The 25,075-nt window shown below is 37.7% G+C and overlaps 1 protein-coding gene across 1 annotated transcript; it reads right to left on the bottom strand.

Moving 5' to 3' along the window:
• Positions 1 to 2,923: 2,923 nt before the first annotated feature.
• Positions 2,924 to 8,216, bottom strand: LOC135699030 (uncharacterized). The gene is made up of 8 exons (XM_065219212.1): positions 8,048 to 8,216; positions 7,840 to 7,981; positions 7,293 to 7,764; positions 7,074 to 7,240; positions 6,839 to 7,004; positions 3,093 to 3,193; positions 3,019 to 3,026; positions 2,924 to 2,939 (listed from the first exon to the last, which is right to left on the bottom strand). Exons 1-8 carry the CDS (start codon positions 8,071 to 8,073, stop codon positions 2,924 to 2,926), a joined length of 1,098 nt encoding a protein of 365 aa, XP_065075284.1. The 5' UTR covers positions 8,074 to 8,216.
• Positions 8,217 to 25,075: the final 16,859 nt, after the last annotated feature.

The following is a 25,075-nucleotide window of genomic DNA, read 5'->3' as shown; positions in this document are numbered from 1 at the left end:
TTAAAAATTAAAAATTTCGCTTATCGTCTTTCGACCGCAGAATATCTAAATCAAAACATTGTGATGTTCATTATACAGATTTGGCAGAAAAAATCTCCCTTCCTGTTCGTTCCTTATCATCCAAATGCAAACCACATTGTTGACGTTACTCTTATTGCTATATGCTGTCAAATGAATTTCATGGGCCAAAGTTAGGAACATAGAAAAGAAATGTGTCCCTAAAGTTGGGTCCATGATTTACTTGTGAAAACGTTGTTAAACAATTAAAATAAACATAAAATATTCAAACAGTAACTGTGAGTTTTACGTCTAGTGTGTATTATCAGGTAATTCCATTCAATAAATGCCATAATCAGGCCATTTGATGATCGTCAGTGCAACCTTCCCATCTTAACCTTAGAAGTCATGGCGGCTAAAAACTCCGAACAGAGTGATATTCTCAACCAGTTTTATTACTTACGAGAGCTGAAAATGTATTGAAATGTTGTGATATAAATTGATTTGTGTGTGGTACACATTTATCAATCATCAGTGATCAATATTTTCCTTATTTTTTTGTGTAATATTCCTTAATTAATTATTTATTTGCGTGATAGGCCGAATGAAAGGACTAGACCCACATTACATACCGTAACCCTATAAGTCAACTAATAAGCAGACGCCTTGCAAAAAGTTAATGAAGATCATGTGTCAAATGAAATATATTAATGATCACACATACCGTTTATGCGTTCTTATAGGACGAATGTGGTTTGTCTTATGGAATGTATGAGCACAAACGAAGTGACAGACGGAGCGGCTCGAAAACTTTGGTGACTAACCTGCTATTTCAATTTTTCAGTGTACCACATGGCAACACCACTACTACTGGATTGTATCACATGGCAACACTACTACTGGATTGTATACTAGCATTTTTACCAAATGTATTAGAATGTTTTGGTTCTATCTCTTTCACTCTACTCAAAACTGAAATGCATAAAAAAAATGACAAAATGATACACTCTTTGCACACTGCCAAAGAATCATTGTACACAAAATCAACTTTGTTCAAATCAAAACAAAAAAACTAACCCATCTGGTGGATGATGGCACAAGCTTCCAAGAAAATTCTATTACAGTGAACCACATTATTTAAATGGATTTCTTCGCCAGTTAGTCGTCTGTCACTTCGTTTGTGGTATAAGGTTGATGTTTTGACAAAAATGTATAAGTGAAACACATGAATAGAATAATTAATTTTCGTTTCGTGTGGGTTACCATGGGTCTGTTTTCAGTGAAAGACTGCACATTGTAGTCGAAATACGTATCTGTCATGGATACCAAAATTAATTAAGTGGAATTAAGTGGAAGCTAAGGGATCGTCCATTAATTATGTCACACTTTTAAGGGGTAGGGGGGGGGGTTTTGGAAACTGTGACGAGCCATACAAAAAAAAATTAAGATCCATACAAAAAATGTGACAGAGGGGGGGGGGGTCTTTGAAAATGGGCCAAATTTGCGTGACATAATTAATGGACCATCCCTAACATTTTTTGCTGTTTTATTTTAGCTTTCCGTTAACAAACCCAATTTCATTACTTCTTCATAAAAAAATAATTAAAATTGGCTGGACTTTTTGCATTCGTGGGGTTGGTGGTTACTTGGGATATATGTGTGAAGTTTGGTCAGCCACATACTATGAAGGGCGGAAACGAAATTGGCAAGGAAGAGCAGGATTGAAATCCGACTGAACATCGCAGTAGAGGCATAGAGGTAACTCTAAGACCAGAAGGTCCCGAAGAAACGAGCTCAACTTTTTGGCTCAGCTCTGGTACTATTTTCGGTCCCAAGCTAATCGATTCACCCCTCGAAACATAGGAAAAACCAATAACCCCTCATTTTATCTGTCAAACTTTCATAGCGAATCAAAACAAACATTGCGTAGTACTAGAATTTCGACTAGAATAGGGTACGTTAATCGTTTGCTTGGGACCAATAGGCTACTAAAGTGGTGAGCCAATTTAAAATCGTTAGTTTCGTATTGATTGTTGGTAGAGGCATAGTCAGGGGCTCATGGTGGTGTCTCGAGATACATGATTGCGTGGTGTTAAATTCATAGTGTTAATAAAGAAACTCCGTCTGACGGTATGAAGTCAGGGCTGCCATTTTTGATATTAATATTCAACTTTTATTTGCTCAAACACTTCATATTAGTACTCTAATCGTGGTTGGTAACATCTTTTCGTCAGCTTCTTGCTGCAATATTTTTTCGCCATAATCTGTCCACGTTCTCTCGATGTGAAATATGCATTTAGGATAGGTCGAATTGGAAAGATGCTATCTGATTTGGGTTTATAAGAACTAGTAGAAAATAGTTTACAACAAGTTGCAAAATCCAAAATAAGATTCACGATAAATTTTCCAACAAAGTTTATTTTATCTGTGACGTCTCGTTTGCTATTTGTCTCTATTTGTGTTACAGTTTTTTTTCTCCCTAAAATAGAACTCTATTTAGAACATTTTCCTTTGCTTTATTTGCTGATATTTTCTAATTGCGCCTAGTTCGTGCTATACTTTGCCATCATCATTCGTGTATTATCTCATTTTTTAGCTATCATATCATTTTCAGAGTTTTGTTCCATTATGGTTGCATTTTCGTATAAATACGGGTTCGAATGTTAAGAAAGTTTAAAATGTAACTATCGCCTTAACTATGGATTCCGTTATTACTCGTTTGTTTTTTTGGCAATAATACTCTTTTAATTATTTGTAGAATTACATTTGGTTTCGTTTTCATAAAATTTACCTACACACGCATAATTGATCACTACTGATTGCATCTTGCAATTAATTATGTTGTTGTTGTTTTTTTCTCCGGTATGTGTACTGAAAGGTTCTTGGTAGCGAACGCACTTCGTCCTTGCTAGTGTGGTATCATCAGCTATAACCATTCGTAGCTGAAAAAAAAGGTGTAGAAGCATAGTACTAAATTATTCGGCAAGGAATGGTTATTTACATCTGCCATATTATGCATACCTTGCACGCTGAAATGAATGACAGCGAAAACAAATTAATATTATTTTATTTGCGACCAAGGATTTCGAACTTACTTTACGATGACTGCATTGATTGTAGCGATTATGGGATTTCTTCACAGCCTCAATTATTGCTTCACGTACCATGTTGGCGTCCAGGTGGTCGTTCCAAGCAGCTATTGAAAAATAAAAATGTCGTCTTCAGCAAATTTTCTATATGTTTATACCTTATTACGTTGTTTTTCATTTTAATTGTACTACTATTGTATCACTTTCACTTTTACTAATTCATTATATCTAGAGTAACATTTGAAATGGGCCTATATCCAAAACGTAAACAAACCAGAAAATGAATTTTAAATTTTTCCGCCACTATTCAATTCATATTTAAGAAAATTGAAGAATTTTAGGCATTTATATAGTTCACAATAACAATAGTAACTGTATATCAGTATACAACATCTAAAATATGCGAAAAGCATTCAAAAATATATGAAAATCGATAACAATTTAATTTCATAAATTAATAAGCCTTTTTGTTAATCTTTCAATGGATAGGCCCTTTTTGGGGGGATGTAGCTCATCGATTCTTCCGGTTCGCCTCCTAGCATCGTGCTATAAGGTACCAGGCGATAACCAGGGTAGTTGATCGATAGCTCGATGACGTCATTTCGTTGGCGTCAGCAATGGTACGCCCTTTGCTAAGCCTTTTCGCAACGTCAAATAAATTCAAAACAAATCATCGGCCCTGCCTCAACCAGTAGGGCCTAGCTTTGGTTTGAAAATTTTCAATCATCGGCCCTTCTACGTCTATCTACGACTCTATCTACGTTGCAGGAAATATTGTGTTTTGCTGTGGCTAGCTGCATGCACGCTGAATAGATAGAAAGAAGATTAATGACGATTCTGAAGATTTCCTGCAAAAAGATACAAGTAAAGGGTGATACGGTCAAAATGTGGTCAATATCAACTTGACGTATTTCTTTCAATTTTGCATTTAAAAAACCTGAACACCCCTCATTTTGAAGGTGTGTGTGTGTAGAATGTTGCTCCTATTTTGATTTTGGAATTCACTCTTCAGTTGTCAAAATGCCGTCCAAGCAAGAAGAGCAGCGTATCAAAATTTTGCTCGCGCATCGCGAAAATCCGAGCTACTCGCACGCAAAGTTGGCAAAATCGCTAAAAGTTGCCAAATCAACCGTTACAAATGTAATTAAAGTGTTTGGGGAACGTTTGTCGACAGCCAGGAAGTCTGGATCGGGGGAAATCGAAAACCGGAAGCCGCTGAGACGACAAAGAGAGTTGCCGGTAGTTTCAAGCGAAACCCTAACCTCTCTCTCCGAGATGCCGCAAATAAGCTGGGTGTATCGTCTACAACCGTGCATCGAGCCAAAAAACGAGCCGGACTATCGACTTACAAGAAGGTAGTGACTCCAAATCGCGATGATAAACAAAATACGACGGCCAAAGCGCGATCCCGGAGGCTGTACACGACGATGCTGACGAAGTTTGACTGCGTGGTAATGGACGACGAAACCTATGTCAAAGCCGACTACAAGCAGCTTCCGGGACAGGAGTTTTATACGGCAAAAGGAAGGGGAAAGGTAGCAGATGTTTTCAAGCACATGAAACTGTCAAAGTTCGCAAAGAAATATCTGGTTTGGCAAGCCATCTGTACCTGTGGCTTGAAAAGCAGCATTTTCATAGCTTCCGGGACTGTCAACCAAGAAATTTACGTGAAAGAGTGTTTGAATAAACGTCTGCTGCCTTTCCTGAAGAAACACCGTTGTTCCGTACTGTTTTGGCCGGATTTGGCATCTTGCCATTACGGTAAAAAGGCCATGGAGTGGTACGCCGCCAACAACGTGCAGGTGGTTCCCAAGGACAAGAACCCTCCCAACACGCCAGAGCTCCACCCAATTGAGAAATACTGGGCTATTGTCAAGCGGAACCTAAAGAAGACCAAAAAAACTGCTAAGGGCGAGCAGCAGTTCAAGGCAAACTGGCTTTCTGCGGCGAAGAAGGTGGACAAGGTGGCTGTACAAAATCTGATGGCAGGGGTCAAGCGTAAGGCCCGGCAATTCGGATTTGGAAAAGCGGAAGCCTAACTGAATATTTTTCCTGAATTTTATACTAATTGAACTTGAAAAAGAAATTTAATTTGATTTTTTAAATAAACGATTTCACCGATTTACACGCGTTTTCCCTTGACCAAATTTTGACCGTATCACCCTTTAGATGCAAGTAGATGCGAAAACTGAAAGAAGAGTTTTCGAAGATTGATTCGCTAGTGTGAAATTGTTTGAGCATCTAGTATTGAGATTTAGATGTGTCGCCCCCTCGGTTTAGACAGGGCAAGTCAATTGAATAAGTCAGTTGAATTCAACTGACTTGAACGCGCATTGAACGTGTAAACCATGCCATTCAACTGACTTGATCAACTGACTTGAATTGAAAAAAGTTGAACCAGGCTCAACTTTTCAAGTCAATTGAATTCAACTGAGTTGATCATTTGACTTGCCTAGTCTAAACCCAGCTTAATAGTCACATGTTTGCTTGATTTCTCATTCGCAGTGATGGCCTGATCATAAGCAAATTAATATTTTTCCGCTCTCATACGCTCTCAATATCACGCGTGATATTGGAGCAAAATTTAACGCTTGATATTGATTTTACAAGCTCCTTTGATATTGCGAGACTATTCACAACGTGTTGAAGTTGTAGCCTCAATTGAAGAGTTGAAGTTGAAGAGTTGAATCGACGCAAAAATGATTCCGTTGCACCTCGTTTTCTTAGAAAGAGAAGGTATAATAATGCTATCTCTTTTTTATCTTCACCGAAGGCAGACACGAGCGACTGCTGCTAGCCGTTATGGAAGTTTCGGTTGCGTTCGGGTGTAAAGCAAAACTCATGAAATTTAATATCACCACAGTTTGGTTAGATTTGCAGCTGGTGAGTTTTGTTAACTTGATATTGCGAGCTGCAATATCACAGTTTGCAATATCAACCGCAGTTGTGTGCTTGTTGATTTTTGTCTACGAAAATCAAGTGTGATCTGGGGCTGATGAGTTTGATTTTTTGATATTTTTCCAACACTGCTCATTTGAAAGGAGCTGTTATGCCTTAATAGGAAGTATACTTTTAACTAGACCAGGGCTGGCAAATATCAATTTCAATGAAAGATCTCACGCGATATTTACAGAAATAATTCTGTCACTATCATAAGAAATAAATATAAATAAGAAAACCATGATAGGGATTTTCTTCGAAATCTCATCGAATTTTTTCCATGATAGAACGTGACAGTGTTGTGATCATCGTAATTACTAACTCATTTATTGCTATTAAAGTTACTAGTACCGAGGGAATCTTAATAATATATTTAGTGTACCGATTACATACGGTTGTTTGCTTACATTCATCTAAATCAGTTAGAAATATTGATGTCAAAACCGCATAATAATAATTCTCATGAGTGCTTGATCATTGAAAAATTGCAAGAAAGCTTATGATAGGTAGTATCCTCTCGAGATAGTGAGAGGACCTGTTTTCTCATCGTCACATGATGGTCGTGATATTTACCAGCTCTGAACTCGACTCTCTCTACTTTTTGCCATTGTGTCTTGAACAACATTGCTGAGGGCTGCCTTCTATCTGATCAGAATATAGATCTAATCTATAACGCTAAACCGAACTTTTCTATGCACACCTAGCACAATCTAGTGCGCCAATTTCGAACTAAAGTGCTTATTGTCATCATGCAGGCTGCAGTTGCGGTTAACTCTTAACCTATGAATCTGAGCGTTAATGAATACACTCACCCGGCATGCACTCGGTGAAAATGGAAAGACTTTTGAGCGGCCGCTTGTTATACTTGGGCGAGATGCCATCGTAATTGTAATGAATCATAAGCGCATCCGTGAACAGACGTTGATATGTATCGCTCAGTGAGGTATCATGCGTTTTCAGCGACTTCAGCAAAGTTATCTGAAAATGTTCCAAAATTCTAACGATTATTTACACTCATTCAACACTAGAGCAGGATGTTGCTATTACAAATTTCTCTTTGGTAACGGAGCACGTCCGGATGCGACGTTCCAGGCAGTCCAATTCCTCAACCGTTTCCAAAGGAAAGCGCATACCTTCGATTGCGTTCGTTATAAACTTGGGCCTGGGTGTAATCTTCACTGGCAACAAAGGTTCACTCATGGTCGTTGCTAAAACTGAAGCGAGGTGAAAAGGTGTAACCAAAGCAAATGCAATCGAAATCGGTACCTTCTCCATCGTCTATAACTGAAAAATCCGTTGATTTCCGTCCATCCAATTCACTGGTCTCCGGATCATTTCCATTGCATTCGAGTGGGTTCTCGTCTCCTACGTCATCCTTCGTGGGAATGCAAACAATCCCTGGCAGTTCACTGTTGCTAATCACGGTAACATTCGCTCCGTCACTGCTACTGCTAGTGGCTATCACATCCTTGTCAGTTTGGTCCTCCTTGGGTTCTACTAATCGCTTATGGTCGTCCGGTGGTTCTCGGTCTTTTTTCCCATCCTGCGCCTCCATTGGAATATTGCCGTTGATCTGCTGCGACTTCAGTGCACCACTTACAAGCCTTGATTTGTGCATCTTGTTGAATCTATAAATTTCGTTACTTCGCAAACATTTCGCCCTAAATACCAAAAACTCGTCCAACTTGAGCGCACAGTCCTCGCAAATCGGAGACGGAAAGTCAAAGTCCTTGGAAAGCTGTGGAAAGAGGTGCAAACAGAACAGGACTAATTAGGTGGTAAAGGCTAATTAGCATATTTTGAGGGTCGGTACCATAATTGCAGTACACTCGAAGATTTTATCCACGAGGGTATCGGTCGTTTCCTTGCTTTCGCATTCGAAGATGGACTGGACGATCGCCTTGTCCGAGAGGCAGAGTCGACATTTGCTCTCCAGGTTCGGTATGAGATGCTTTCTGTGAAATGTTAGTAAAAAACTGTATTTTGATGCTTTTCACGCTGCACTAAGCGAAGGAGAATACTTGAACACATTTCTGATCTTGGCCATTGGTCATTGGTTGATTTGGGAGCGTGCAATTTGGTTGCCGCCACTGGTGATGAAAATCAGCCAAATTTAATTCTACTTAGGTTCTATTTTTTTCACAGCAATTAGTTTAGAGAAGATGTTATCTATGGTAATCAGATTCGATTGCGTCCTATTTTTTTTCTTCCTTAATACAAATGACAGTACCGCTGACAGATTGACGTGATTGCAAGGATATCATGTGTTTGTAGCAACAACTGCTCCTCTTGGGTCGCGCATGTCCTTTCGAGGGGTGTCGGCCCGAACACCGTTGTACTTTTACCGATATCAGGAAAGGAATAAAGAACACTCAAGAATGAAAAAAATGTATGTGATAGTTCAAATTTTATTCAGCAACACGGAGGAACTGGAATCATACTGTTGCAACAAACATCAGGTTGCATGGAACGTCCTGGGGATGAACTTGTTCTACGGTGGTCCACCTTGGCGGGAACACAACGAAATTGTTGCATAACGAATTGTGTTTTCTGTGGGCCTTGCTTGGCACATCTCACTCCGCAGTAGGTTCCCCGAATCGGTTTTTTACGGTATGGCGAAAATTTCTTCTTCGGTGGCTCAGTCATGGCGGATTTCCACGCTTGAAATTTGGAATGCTCCTGCTTCCAGATGCGGAAGTAATCGTACCGGAGCAAACAGGGTAGGTATGGCGCGCCATGCTGTGGATGGGAATGACATGAATGAAAGATGTAGGATTTCTATGACTGAAAATCGAACTATACCGCTTCATACGATGGCCGGAACGGACGTTTTATCAAGGCATCCGGATGCGATACGATATTGTCGACAGGACGCAGCAAATATGCCTTTGTCCATTTGTACTTATGAGGTGGAAGACAGACTAAAGCCATTTTTATGCGATTTTATGGTGTTTTTTTACCACACCTGCTGACAGTTAAACAATGAAAGGGCTACTATGATTTTGAGGAATCAGTGGAACCGGACAGTGCACAATGCCACACTGACTGGGGATAAAGACGTACACAGTGTGAAGAGTAAACACGTGAAGGGTACATTTCTTCCATTAGCGGTGCTTATTCCTGCTAATTGCTGAATACTTATGAAGTTTTTTCGATGAACCTACATAACGTTAACTGCTTTCAATTCGACAGAATCTTTTCTGGCAGGGTCACACCATGAAACTCACTCTGGTCGGGGGACTTTCCTTTAAAATTCATAATTTTGGAGCAGGAAAATAATCAATTTCATTGCTGAATCAATCCCTTTTATACTAAACTTAACAGCATTTGATAATTAATTTTACAAAACTCTGTTCAGTATTTTTCGCTCTCTTTTGTTTCATTCAATTCTGAATCTACTTTTAACATTATATTTTGGGTTCTGATACCCCTTTTCTGATTCTTATGCCTCCGATACACTTGCACGACAAACTATGCTCAACTATGAATATGAGCATTATTTGTATAATAAATTATGAGCACATCCATGGTCACACTTGTTTAGTTTGTGTATAGTTTTTGTTTAGTGCTCATAATTGTTATACAAATAATGCTCATGCTGATAGTTTGTCATACAAGTGAATCCACGGTATTATTGTACGTTCAGACTATATGATTTTTGGAATATTTTCGGATCCACCTAGCATCATGAGATAATATCCGGGAGATGTGATTTGAATTGATTTACAGTTTGAGATCTTCAGTACAATACTACTTGCTCAACCTGAAGTCTTGAAAAAATATCCAGACGACTTTATGGTGTGGTGGATGCGTAAACAAATTGAAAAACAGTTTGATTAAGACGCAATCATTTCCGTTAATAGCGTAGATGTGCAGCATAAAAGAAAAACAAATTTGTGAATCAAAATGACAGAAATGCATTCTAAAGGTTCGTTTAGACTATCTGATTTGTTGGTCTGATTCGAGGGGACTGCTCGATAATTTTTGTCAGATACAATTTTCGGATGCGTTCACACTTCTTCGACATGTGTTCGAGCAGATTCCGTCTGATAACATTAATCCACCATGCACACAGTTTTCTCCAGGCGAAGTTCAGAAAGCCCTCGAAGATCTCGATTCAATGAAAGGACCCGAAACGAACAGGCTAGCTGCTGTGTTGCTGAAAAACTGTACCGCTATGCGTCACCCATTGCTGCTATTTTCAACCGCTCGTTCCAAGACAGAACGTTCCCAAATGCATGTAAAACGGCATCCATAAGTCTGAAAATAAAAATATGTGTCACCAACTATCGTGGTATATCCAAACTTTGCACTATCAGTAAGATGTTGGAGAAACTGATTCACACAGCTCTGTGCAGAGTTGCTGTCCCGATCATCAGCAACAACCAGCACGGTTTTATGAATCACCGCTCAACGACATCAAGCCTAATGTCGTGTTATGTGTCAGTGTTATCACGTGATATAGCATCAAAACAGCAGGAAACTCCAGGACCTTTGATACTCTATCTGGCGTACCACAAGTCAGTGCTCTCGGTCCTTTTATTTTTATCATCTATGTGAATGACTTGTGTAAGCTGCTCTAATCGTCCAAACTGTCTTATGCTTTTTTTTTTGTTAATTACTTTATTTGTACAGGCTCAATCGAATAAACTTTACAGAGCCAAGTTATCATTTTCTTTATACATTATAAATGTCTTAAATCTAAAATTAAAGGATTTGACCGATTACTCGCGGTCTTCTCGAGGTTAGTGGATGACAATTGTTTGGATCGGGAGAGGGAAAAGGAGATTTGGATTATGATGTATGATTCAAAAAATTCACTTTTTCTAAAACATATACTTAATCCTATCGACGTTATAGGGTTACGGTATGTAATGTGGGTCTAGTCCTTTCATTCGGCCTATCACGCAAATAAATAATTAATTAAGGAATATTACACAAAAAATAAGGAAAATATTGATCACTGATGATTGATAAATGTGTACCACACACAAATCAATTTATATCACAACATTTCAATACATTTTCAGCTCTCGTAAGTAATAAAACTGGTTGAGAATATCACTCTGTTCGGAGTTTTTAGCCGCCATGACTTCTAAGGTTAAGATGGGAAGGTTGCACTGACGATCATCAAATGGCCTGATTATGGCATTTATTGAATGGAATTACCTGATAATACACACTAGACGTAAAACTCACAGTTACTGTTTGAATATTTTATGTTTATTTTAATTGTTTAACAACGTTTTCACAAGTAAATCATGGACCCAACTTTAGGGACACATTTCTTTTCTATGTTCCTAACTTTGGCCCATGAAATTCATTTGACAGCATATAGCAATAAGAGTAACGTCAACAATGTGGTTTGCATTTGGATGATAAGGAACGAACAGGAAGGGAGATTTTTTCTGCCAAATCTGTATAATGAACATCACAATGTTTTGATTTAGATATTCTGCGGTCGAAAGACGATAAGCGAAATTTTTAATTTTTAATTTTTAACTTGAGTGATTTAATGTAGTTTTCGTAAAATTTTCTCTAAGAAATGTTTTGAGGAATGAAGAGTATTAAGTTAACAGTGATAGTGATAAAAAAAAATACATAAGAAAACGTTACCAAGAGCGTTTTTTTTGAGAATCAAACAGGATAGGACGAAGTTGCATCCATAAATAGACCCAATTTGGGGACAATAGACCGATATTACATACATTTCCCTGGTGAGTTTTTGTCTTAAAAAAAGTAAGTTTTTCAACTTTTTGCGGTTCCTGATAGCAAACGACATGATAAGGGCCTGTTCATAAACTACGTAGACAGTTTTTTGGGATTCTTGACCCCCCCCCCCTCCCCCTGCGTAGACAATTGTCCATACAAAAAATTTAAAATTTGTATGGGCCGTGGATAATTGTCAACCCCCCCCCCTCTAAACTGTCTACGTAGTTTATGGACAGCCCCTAAGCATATCTAAGCATACCATTTAGCAGTAGAATATCGTTTGCAGGTAAATTAATTGATGAGTTATGATTAAAAACGTAATCTATGGCTGCATATTAGACCGAGGTTAGGGACGTATACCCTATCAACTCTGTAATTATACAATTATTACAGAAACACATATACAAAAAAAAAACACACACACACACAAAATACAAACTGAACACAAGGTTAATCAAACTTACAATCTATGGTTAATATTCTTAAAGAAAACATATATGAGTTGCATAAACTCCAGATCGCGTCTAGCCAAAATATCCCGAACTGGAACATTAGGTTGTCTACCTCGAGCCCGAAGGGAATCGTACAACTCGGATCTGACTCCACGGTGCTCAGCACATGATCAAATAATGTGATCTGCGTCCTGGTAACCTTGTCCACATTCACAGAGATTACTGTCCCCCAGCCCAACACGGAACAAGTGAGCGCTTAGCGAATAGTGATTGGACATGAGGCGAGACATCACACGAATGAAGTCTCGACCCACCTCCAAACCTTTGAACCAAGGACACTTCGACACCTTAGGGATGATTGAATATAACCATCGTCCCAAACTCCCTTCACTCCATTTATTTTGCCAGCTGGCGAGTGACTGTTGACGATAAATGAAGAAAAATTCGTCGTAGGCGATTTGTCGATTGTAAATATCGCCTCCCAGAAGGAAAAATGTTAGCGTTAGACCAACGTTAGACGTGACCATGCTGATCGATCTGCATGACTCGGGTCGAATTATGCTCGGGCTACATGACTCGAGTCGGCTTTAGCTCGACACGAGTGTTTTTGCAGCTATCATTTTCGTTGACGATGACTCAGTAACACTTTACTAGAAACGCATCTGGGGATTTATACTCTTTACTCCTATGGTAAATTCCCATAAAGCAAACGTGTTCAAAATGTTCGATGTTACTTAAGTCAGGAAGGAGATGGCGTTTGTCTTAAGTAACATTATTTTTTAATTCTTTATTATAGTCTTAAGTAACAGCGCAGAGCAACCCGTGAAAAGTGTACGTTTCGTTTTGCTTTCTCATTATTAAAGTGAATAAATTGAACTGTTTGTTGCTAAGGTGATTTCGGTGGTCCTAAAATGATGGATGGGCTGCACGTAAGGAGACGTGTGTGATAATTCTCCCGAATATTCTGGTAAATACACTTTGACTTAAGTAGCATTAGGGGGCCAGCAAACGACGCATAATAACTTTTGACACAAAAACCAGTATTTTTAGCATGAAAGCTAGCGATCTGCTTTTCGGGGAATGTGCATCAGTTGCTTCCTCGGTTGATTTTACCGTCGTAGCACTAACATTTTGGTTTAGGCTGGGATTGGTATGAAAGTGGATGTAGTAGCGAAGTCTTGTTTTTTCTTTAATGTTGCTAATGTAATGATTGTGAACTGGACGAAACATGTAAATCTCATTACGTTCCTTATACGATTGGTCTATCTAGGGGACGTAATGAAATTTGCATCTTTGTTCCGGTTGGATGTTGAATCCACTTTCATGCCAATCCCAGCCTAATCAAAATTTTACTGCTACCGTGGTAAAGGAAAAGCAACCGAGGAAACAACCCATGAGCTGTCAGACCACTTAGTAGAACAGGAGTTTTCCCTAATCAAAAGAACACATCTTAGTCCGTAACAAGTTTTACACTATGTTGTTAGTCACAAGACTCTGGTTGCCCACCGAGGATGATATTGAAAAAAAAAAGAAAATATGGGTAGGTCTTATATGTGGTTTCTAATCTTCTATTCGTTGTTCTCAAGTTTGAAGTAGTTAAGATTAGGATTCTGATGCATGGTCAATAAAGGTGTCACTGCTTGATTTTGTCCCCAAGGATTCTGATTTTAGTTTCCTAATAAAATGTGTATTGTTATTGTGATTAATGACGTGTTCGTGGTATCATCCAAACAATTTGTGGAATAGCTATACCATTTGGGTTATTATCAATTTATGGTACTGTTAATTAGGGTTAGCAAAAGGCAGACCTTTGAGGGGACTTCCATAATTCGAAGTACATATATAAATGGCAGGACATAACAATTGAATTGATTCCTTTGAGATAAAAGCAAGAATGACAACTGTATCAAAACCAAATCAGGTAACTATTTCGTCTAATTGTAGGCATGAGAGAAATATATAAATAATTACATATAAACATAAATACAAATAATAATAAAAAATATAAATATATAAATAATATAAATAATATAAATACAAGTCGTACTACAGGGTAATATGCCGAGGGTGGGTATATCACAAAAACCACGCAGGAACGAAAATCGATGGAGCTGGGGAATAATGGGGTAAATTCTACACAGTATTTTAAAGGAGCCAACTCGAATCAGGTAATAATAGCAATTAATAATCAAACAACCATAAAAAGGTAAAAATGAATTAATTTATTTTAAATACAGTAATGACCCGATTTTGTCAGCCCCTCCGCGCTTCAGACATTTTTCTTTCAATAATTTCACATAACCATAATTCTAAATTTTTCTCATTCATCGTTAAGAGTGATATTTAAAGTATACTTTGGTGCACCTATTAATAAGATTACTGAAAAAGGGCATGGGTTTTGTAGAACAATGGAAAACCTTTTCAAAAAAGGAGGCAAGACTAGAAGGCCCCGAAAAAAACGTGCTCAACTTTTTGGCTCAGCTCTGGTACTATCTTCGGTCCCAAGCTAATCGATGCACCCCTCGAAACATAGGAAAATCCACGAACCCCTCATTTTATCTGTCAAACTTTCATAGCGAATCAAAACAAACATAGTGTACTACTAGAATTTCTACTAGAATGGGGTGCGCTTGTAGATGTACTTGGAACCAATAGGCTAGTCAAGTAGTGAGCTAATTTAAAATCGTTAGTTTCCGGTTCCTTCAGTGGCTTGATTTTCAACGCTTGTTGTATAGAGACTTGTGCGTCTGATTGCAAAACTGTAAATTGAAAAGTTTAAGGAAATTAATTGGGCTTTTCGTTAAAAATATTTTCAAGATTGGACACTCACGAATAACATCTCAAAATGGTGAAAATTGCTCAAATTATGCGATAAGTGAATTTTAACCTACGATCACAGACAAACAGACATAACACATTGAATATTTCTCACTGTAAAACATCGTCGCTAAAACATTACCGCAATCTATTGAGTACACTGTGGTGGGTAGTACACTGAACAGATGGCAGTAGTGTGTAAACGTCAAACGCAAGGGAAATGACTATGCGCGCCACAGGTGGTGGTACTACCAACTACGATACTTTTAAATTGACCGTTAACTGCTTGTTCGATGAACAACTTGCGAGTGTTATGTCTGTTTGTCTGTGCTATGAGTATCCCGAAAATAACAACTTTGGGCAATTTAAGCACTAAGAGCTTTTTTGTTGTAAAATTAATGTGTTTTAATAATAACACCATTTCAAAGATATTCGATAACTGTAGGTAGTATTTTGAAAAATAGTACTTTTTTCAATAATTCATAACTTTTTTGTTTATGAATTGCCCGGCAAATTCACATTGTCGGTAGGTATCTCTTAATCTTAACTACAATATAAGTATAAAAAAATAACATATACAAATATACAGTTTGAATATTTTTTTATAGTTTTGATTTTTTAACGGCGCCGGTGGTGTAGTGGTAAGCGTGATTACCTCTCATCCCAGCAGGCCTGGGTTCAATCCCAGTCGGCGCCGCCGGGATGTTCTGAGGCATAACATCTCTGATCACGCCTTCCTTCGGAAGGGAAGTAAAGCAGTTGGTATCCGGTTCATGAGTTGATGGGTCGATAGGTAGGGCCCAGGTGTGGGAGCTGCCTTCCTGGCACGTCGGTAGCATTGGTGCTCAACACGGGAAACAAGATCGACGGAAAAAAAAACAAACCAAAGGAAAAAATAGTTTTGATTTTTTTTGTAAAGAATAAAATAATATTTTACAGTAAATATTTTTTCTTTAAAGGCACAATATTGTCCGCAACCTTGCCGAAGACACCATCTCGATCAAAAAAAACGTTCGCGAGATATATGTTTTTCTATCCAGCATTTTACGAGCGCTATGGCCGCCACAATCTGGCTGAGTTTTTGGTAGGGAACATATGATTTGACGTTTGGGTTGTGTCGTTTGACGTGTAAACGTTAAAATTTGAACGTTTACACGTCAAACGACACAAGCCAAACTTCAAATCTTATGTTCCCTACCAAAAACTCAGCCAGATTGTGGCGGCCATAAGCGATCGTAAAATACTGGATTGATCCGTATCATTTTTGCATAATCCCTTGTCAAATGCTAGTCGTGTACAAAACTAGGGAACCAAATATGTAAAATGACATGTTGGACAATAATAAACAACTGTGCAAAATAACAAGTAATTCTAAAAACATCGATCCGAAACGATTTGCGAATCTGTGTGGAACTACTGTCCTAGCGAACTCGCTTTTGCCACTTTCATTCGAAGGACGAAGAAAATCCAATGGCGTTTCAATGCGTTTGGACGGAATTGAAACTCGTAGCTCGTAGGACGAATTTGGAATCAAGAAGCAGGGTTAGATTTTTAACAATATCTCAACAATGTGTGGCTCTTTATCATATTCAACGGTACTAATCGAAAGGGTAATAAATTTAAAAGTCATCTTTGATAGAAACATTTAATTTATTGTTTTTTTTATATAATGCGTTTATTTTTCCAGGCTCATTTGCTATAGCTTTGCGGAGCCAATATTCATTGATTAGATTACAAAATTACTTAAATTAATTTATTGTTATACCATATACATATTGTTAACACTATCATTGCAACTAATTTAATTTGGCATATTCAATTGACTCGCATTGGGTTATTATTTTGCATGCAATGATATCGGAAAAGGCGGGACTCACAATTCAGCATGGTGAATTTATTGGAGCCGTTCTAGGGGTTGTTGGGGCATGTGGTTAATTTTAGACATTATAGTTTGACGTGATAACCAAATTCCACTCACGTTGTCGAATGTGGCCTTGAGACTTGAGATCTGGCGTTCATAAGACCCCCTTCTGTCTCGCAAAATCAAAAAAAAAATCAAAAATCAAAATAATTATAATGATAAAAATGATACATGTCATACACAAAAATGTAATATCGATCAACGTAATTCAAGCTGATGTATGAAATAATGATGTAATAGCAAAAATCAGATACAATTTTACATCAATGGATGTAATTTTGTTCGCAAAATCTATGTACAACGTAGTATTACCAGTACTGCGTGTTGTCAACAATGTCAATTGACGTAAGATATTGATCTAGCACTGAATTTCACTTCCGACTCTGATATTCGTAGTAGGCATTATATCAGGCGGTACGGCTTTGATATTACTATCCATATGAATATGACTAGGGACAAGTTGAAAATCTTACTTTTATCTTAATAAATCAACTTTTTTGTATAACCGTTGCATTGTTTTAATATTACTGGTGAGTTTTCTAAAGATCGGTACTTGATTAGCTGACGTATATAAGAAGCAGAACTTTGACTATCATTGGTCCCTTTACGATGTCAATGTCATTTGTGCACTGACATTGAGGCGAATAATATTGATATTCTAACTATGTGAACTGATACCGACATCAGGTGGCTAGGGAAATTCAGCATTTTGTAGGTATTTTGATATAGATATTTTACAGCACTGCATATTACACAACCGGCGGAATGATCTCTGTGCAGCTGTTTGGATGTAATATTCAACAACTTTTTTTCTGTGCAGTTAATAATATAATAATTATTTATACTAAAATCATCATTAAATTGAAATATATAAGAATAATCAAATTGCATACATAAAAAGTCACAATCAAGCTGCAGCTTCAAATCCGAAATGATGACTACTTGAAAAATGGAAATTTATATGTCGAATTAAGCTTATTAATAAAAATTAAGTTCCAATTAAAACCAGAATCCAGTTGCTACAAAAAAAAATTCAGCCATAAACATTATTGGAAATTGTAAATGGAGCTTCAATATATTCATATGCTTGTAAAATAGAAAAATTAATTCCTAATATAGCAATAAAAAATAAACTTTGAGTGTAATTATTTTCTTTTAAACTGTGATGAGCTCAAGTAGCTGTTACTGTTGCTAATAAAATAGCTGCATTTAATAGAAGAATTTGAAAAAGATTAAAAGCAATAATTCTTACTGTTGATTAAATTTAACCTAATTCAATTGTTGGAAATAATCTTTTGTGGAAAAAGCTAAAAAAAAATAAAAAATACCATTAGATCCTAATGAAGTTTTAAATTTTTTATGAAAAGTAAATAAAATATTATTTCAAATAATTTTAAATCGATTATGTATAAATCAATATGTCGAAGGAATAATTTAAAGTCCTATGAAAGTACTCAATCAATTTAAAGAAAAAATTAGAACAGTAGTTGAAGGCTCAAATACAGAGAATGGACATGTTATAACTTTCAGTTTATCTCTTGTTGTTAAATATTTAAATTTTGGGAAGATTAATTCGAATAATATAAGAACATCCAATATAATTTTAAGTATTAAAAGTAATTAAATAAACAAGAAATAAAGTTAATCATCTAATAGGGGCTATTTGAGGAATTGAAAAATATTAGATTAATACAGTTTCTTAGTTTGACATACTAAGGTTTTTTTATAAAACTATTGTTTGTGGTTTAACCATTAGAAGTAAGTGTTAATTTACTATAATTTGATTTAAGAGATCATTACTTGCTTTCAGTCATCGAATGAATTTATTTGAGAAGAAATTCATTACATGAAATAATTTATAAGAATTCTTTGAATTACAATTGGTATACAACTATGATTTGCACCTCAACTTTTTGAACATTGAACATAAAATAATTCTGGTTGATTGATTAAAAAAAATTAGAATTAATCAAATAGGAGTTGCATAAATTTTGACTCCAAGAGAAGGAATAATTCATGAATAAAGGACATCAGTTGCAGTTATTAAAATTTCAATTTGTTTATTTATACGTAAAATATTTTGGTTATCAACATCTAATAATCGAAATTCATTTATATCAAATGCATTTGCAGGAATTAAATATGAATCAAATACTAAGTTTAAAAAATTAGCATTATCATAACTTCATTATAATTGAAGGCCAATAGCCTTTAAAATAATTGAAGGAAAATTAATTTCATCTATTAAATATAATAGACGTTATGAGGGAAAGGTAATAAATATTCAGATTACTGCTGGTAGAATTGTTTAAATAATTTCAATTGTTTGTCCATGAAGTAAATATATATTGATAAATTTATTTGAAAATAATATAAATATAATATAAGTAACTAATACAGTAATTGAAATTAAAAGAGTATGAACTATCATGAAATCCTAAAGTTGCAACAACATAATAATAATGACTGCAACTGATGTATCATGCAATACAATATCAATGAAGAATTAGCAAGAACTACTCCTGTTCATATTCCAATTACGGTGTAGGTACCTGCGCGAATCGATTTATTCACTACCGCTGCTGCCCCAAATAAATCGCGCCAGTGTGGGTGAGCCTTGAAGCTCGCCTTTGGAACCCTTATCGTTATGGTGTATAATTTAAATATTGCTAATTGCATCTGAAACTGGACTGCACCAAAAATTCAAAAAAATGCGATAAAAATGCACGTTTCCGTCAAATCGTTTTAGTGTCTTCGGCTTACTTATTGCTTGCATAATATGGAGTAAGTGCACTGAACACACCAAGACGATTAGACGGAAACTCGCAATTTTATCACACTTTTTAATAGTTTCCAGTTTGGTGTGAAATGCGAACTATGCTAGCTTGGAATGTTTTTAACCTCTCTGTGCTAATCTAATAGTCCTTAACTAACTATTATCGGTACAGCTCAAAACCGGAATAACCCCGTAGCGACAATCGAATTTACTCTCGTTCTATTCATTATACATAGTATCGGAAGTTGTAGCACATCATTATTCGATTACAGTGTATTACTTCCGACACTTTGTGTAAGGTACAAAACTAGTGTAAAATCGATGGTCGCTAGTGGGTTATTCCGGTTTTTAGCTGTACCGATAATATTGTATATTTTCTTCACCGTCGTCTGTTACCCAGCAAAACAAGCACGCCGGTTCTAAATCATCAATAATATTAATACCGCATAACCGACAGATTCCCACTCCCAGGATCCACAAAATAAATACGCTAATCAGCAGTATCGCCACCACGCTGCACAAGTATTGGTAATATGTATTATCTGTCAGCGCAATCCGCCCTGGATAGCTACTGCCCTGGGAGGCCAACTCGATGAAAGAGGCTGTCATTTCCTCTTAATACTTACCTTTCCCAACTCCGGTTACTGTACCATACAATCCTCCGGTCCACTTCACGATTCTCATGTGGATGTGGATGTGTTTTGATTCTCGAAGAATTTGCGTTTAAAGCCATTGTTTAAGTTTGGTTGTTCCGCCTATTTCAATTGTTGGTCTAGAAATGCTCGTTTGTATACACTCTGCGATCGGAGCACGAAGTTTGACACTTGATGCTCTAGCAGAGTGTAAGCGAACAAGCATACAATTTTTATGCTTGTTCGCTTACTCTGCTAGAACCCGAGCGCCAAGCGTCAAACTTCGTACTCGGATGGCAGAGTGTAAATAAACGAGCAAAAATTCCACCACAGAGATGGTCTAACGACGTCTAACCAGCCATACAAAAAAACGTCTAACGTTAGTCTCACGTTAGACTAACATGTTAGACCGAAAAGAGCTGTAACGTCTAACAGAATGTGTCATATCAGTCTAATATTAGACGAACATTAGACTAACGTTAGACCAAATGTTAGTCTAATGGTCTAACGTGTTAGACTAACGTTAGACTCATGTTAGACTAACCTTCCGTGCTGGGCTTCCATAGCACCCACCTTTGCAAGCGAGTCCGGCTTCTCTTTGCCCGGAATCGAGCAATGAGATGGGACCCATGCAAAGGTGATGACAAAAGGTCTTAAAGATAAAGCACTTAGAAGCTCTCGTATTTTCATGAGAAAATACGAGGAGTGCTTTACCGGCCTCATGGAGCGAATAGCCTCAACAGAACTGAGACTATCCGTTAAAATAAAATAATGATCTGGTGCAAGTGAGGCGATCGTTTCTAGCGTATAATGTATTGCCGCCAGTTCAGCAACATATACGGAACAAGGAGCATGAAGCATTCGAGAGGCGCTATGAAATTCGTTATAAATACCAAAACCAGTGGACGCCTCTATTAGTGATCCATCTGTGAAGAACGATCTTGCGGAATCAACTTGGCCAAACTTTGCAGCGAAAGTTGAAGGAGCAATCATAGAACGATGATGCTCTGGGATTCCGCGAATCTCTTGCGTCATGGATAAATCAAAATGAACAGAATTGCCGAAGTCGGAGAAGCAAACACGATAGGGATTATGCTGGGAAGGGCTGACATCCTGTGTTATGCAATCACCAGTGGGTTCATAATTTCACAACGGGTGAGGAGCCTGAGGGATAATTCCGAAAACCGATCAGAGAGTGGCAAAATGCCCGCTAACACTTCGGGACTTATCGTATGAGTCGAGTGCATGCATCCTAACGCGATACGAAAACAGCGATACTGGATCCGTTCCAGTTTGATGATGTGCGTTTTAGCCGCCGACTGGAAGCAGAAACTACCGTACTCTAAAACCGATAAAATCGTTGTCCGGTACAACGTTAGAAGATCTTGCGGATGAGCTCCTCACCACGTTCCGGTAATTGTTCGGAGAAAATTGATCCTTTGTTGGCATTTTCGTCTCAGATACTCAATGTGGGATCTCCAGGTGCATTTTGAAACGAACCAGACCCCAAGATATTTGAAGGACATAGAATGAGTGATCGGTTTACCCAAAAGTTGAAGCTTTGGTTGTGCTGGGCTATGCTTCCTAGAAAAAACGACCAACTCAGTTTTCTCCGTGGAGAATTCGATACCTAGCTGGATAGTTCAAGTAGACAAATTGTCTAAGGTATCCTGTAAGGGTCCTTGCAGGTCGGCCTCTCTGGGCCCTGTCATAGACACTACTCCGTCATCTGCAAGTTGTCTCAACGTGCAGCTGTCACTTAGACAATTGTCAATTTCTCTGACGTAGAAATTATATAAAAGGGGGCTTAAACATGAGCCGTGGGGGAGACCCATGTAGCTAAATCGTGAAGCTGTAGAGTTTCCATGAGAAAAGCTCATATGTTTCTCTGACAACAAATTGTACAAAAAGTACGTATTGTGATCTGACGCGGGTTTTCCAGGTTTTTTAATGGCTTTAACTCTCACCCGCCTCCAATCATCCGGAACAATATTAAGCTCCAGGAACTGACCAAACAAGTTCAACATGTGCCTCTTAGCGACGTCTGGGAGGTTCTACAACAAGTTGAACTTGATTCTATCAGCCCCCGGAGCTGAATTGCCACACGAAAGGAGCGCGAGTGAGAGCTCCAGAATTGAAAAAGGCTGGCTGATCTCGTCTACTTAATTCGTCGTTTCGCGAGGAATCAGCTGATGGCACAGAATCAGGACATACTTTTCGCGCGAACTTGAGAATCCAACTATCCGAGTACTCCTCGCTCTCGTTGTTTGAAGACCGGGTACGCATCCTTCGTGCCGCATTCCAAAGCGTTATACTGTCTTATGCTGATGACCTATTTTTTTTTTCGTGTGGTTGTGTCTCCTGCCGACTGTGTTGCAGTCAGTCTTGTAAGTGGTCACCGTAGTCGACATATTTTCTGTAATAATCGACTGCCTTTGCTTCCGACAGCTGCAAAACAAGCTATCAAATTACAGTACCAAACTAAAATGTCATAAGACAGGCTCTGTTGTTACGAACTGACACTTCAAATACTCCCAAGAAGAAAGTTCAAGAGCAGTGCAAGATTTTTGAACGGTGATCAATGATCTCTGAGTCAGATATTTTTTTATTGCTTGCACTTTTCTCCCATGCCTATCAACATTCAACACTGCTGGGATGTCTAGGTATGTGTTCAATCCTTCAGGTTGGTTAGTATTTTTTCTGAAGATTTTTCACTGTCCCTCAATTCAAATCACTTCTTGAAATTAAACATTCTCACATGTAACCAGAATTCTCATGAAAAGTTTGGTAATCAATGATCTTCATAATGGATTTTTTTATATTTAAGATTTCTGGGTTTTATTCTGATGATCTTAAATTGTCCAACAAGTCAAAATCAGTAATCGAACATCTTCATAAAATCCTCTGGATATAAAGTGAACTCACCTTTACTTCATGAAAATCCAAGCTACTTGAACTATGGTTGCTTCAATATCGAATTAGGAAGAATTGACTGTATAATCATTTGAATAAGATTTCCATTAGGTTCTCTAGGCTCTACCTGTTTCACCAGGTATTTTCATGAAGATCACTATCTGTTCAGGGATTCAAATAGCATCTGCCAGGATTTTTTTTTCAAAATACCCAGTAATAATAAATCATTGCAAACTAATAAGGTCTTCCACTTTTGCTTTATTATATAGACTTCTTTCAGTCCTTAGGTGGTTCGCCTCTTGAACTAAAAAGGTATTTTTCTGAAGATACTCAATAGATCATCAATTTAAATAACATTTCTTAGATATTCACTCATAATGCGATGTTGACCAGTAATTTCTGAAAGATCTTCAGGTGATCAAAGATCTCCGTGAAGTCCGCTGGTTGTTTGTTCAAGACTTCAGGTTCATCAGGTACTATTATGAAGATCTCCATTTGTCCAGAAACTCTAATCTCATCTGGCATATATTCTCTCATAATATCATGTTACTTAGAAATTATTTGAAAAATGCTCAACAGGTGCTCAAAAATCTCTATAAAATCCTCTGGATGTTTTTTTTTCCAGATTTAAGGATCATGAGCATTTAACAGTTAGCCGTTGTCAGCAATTTTTCCCATAATGTCAACAAGTTCAGCATACACTTTTGATAAATACTATCTTGCTCACGCCCCTCTATTGGTTTGCTTGCCATCCCTCATGAAAAAGCCTCATACCCTCGCTCATACCTCATGTGCTCTTCTGATGCTTTGAAGCCAACTATAATTTTGAGTGCATCCATAAACACTTCGGGGTCATCGTTCACCATCGTTCACGGTCAAAAGACTGGTGATCATTAGAGACTACGGTCACATAGCGAAAGTCAGAGCAAAACATTAATAGTTTGAATGTGAAAACTAAAGCTAAAGTGAAGTGAGCTAAGTTGAGGGTATAAAGGAGTTGTAGAGGAAGTTGCCACGTACAATTGGACAGCCAGGTAATTAGCATCACCAAAAGAAACCCCGAACCAGATCCAACCGTTGTCTAGTGAGATCATGTCAATCGATAACCGCTATTTCGAATCCTCCATCGCACCCACAGGACCTCGCGGTTTTACCAACAATTAATACGAAACTAATGATTTTAAATTGGCTCACTACTTGACTAGCCTATTGGTCCCAAGCAAATCGATTAACGTACCCCATTCTAGTTGAAACTCTAGTACTACACTATGTTTGTTTTGATTTGCTATGAAAGTTTGACAGATAAAATAAGGGGTTCGTGGATTTTTCTACGTTTCGAGGGGTGCATCGATTAGCTTGGGACCGAAGATAGTACCAGAGCTGATCCAAAAAGTTGAGCTGGTTTCTTTGGGACCTTCTGGTCTTAGAGTTACCGTAACGTTTGCGTATTTAACGTATTTTTCGGAGTCGACCACGCTAATCGCCGGTAGTGTGTCCGAATCGTAGTTTGTGAACCAATGCAGGCACGCCAACTTACCCTTGTGGTTCGTCGAAGCCGCGAGTCCGTCACCATACTCGAGGGGCGTACGGGACAGGTATAGGCGTCCACCCCTGGCCCAAGAAGGTGACGCAGTTAGTTCCAGAGGAAGCAGAGGAACGACGAAGACGACCCGAAGACAAAACGAAGAGTCTACAAAAAATATAAACTTTTTTTTATTACCTATGACATATAAAATAATCAAAACTCGTGGAATATAAAGTTTATGTGAGCTTTATAATCAATAAAAGTTTCTCAGTGTGTGTCAATTGATCACTTATTGTCAAAT

The sequence above is a fragment of the Ochlerotatus camptorhynchus genome, unplaced genomic scaffold (assembly GCF_037179485.1).
Source record: "Ochlerotatus camptorhynchus isolate MF236.1 unplaced genomic scaffold, CSIRO-AGI_Acam_v1.1 ptg000101l, whole genome shotgun sequence".
NCBI lineage: Eukaryota > Metazoa > Arthropoda > Insecta > Diptera > Culicidae > Ochlerotatus > Ochlerotatus camptorhynchus.
This window is presented reverse-complemented; position numbering and strand designations above follow the sequence as displayed.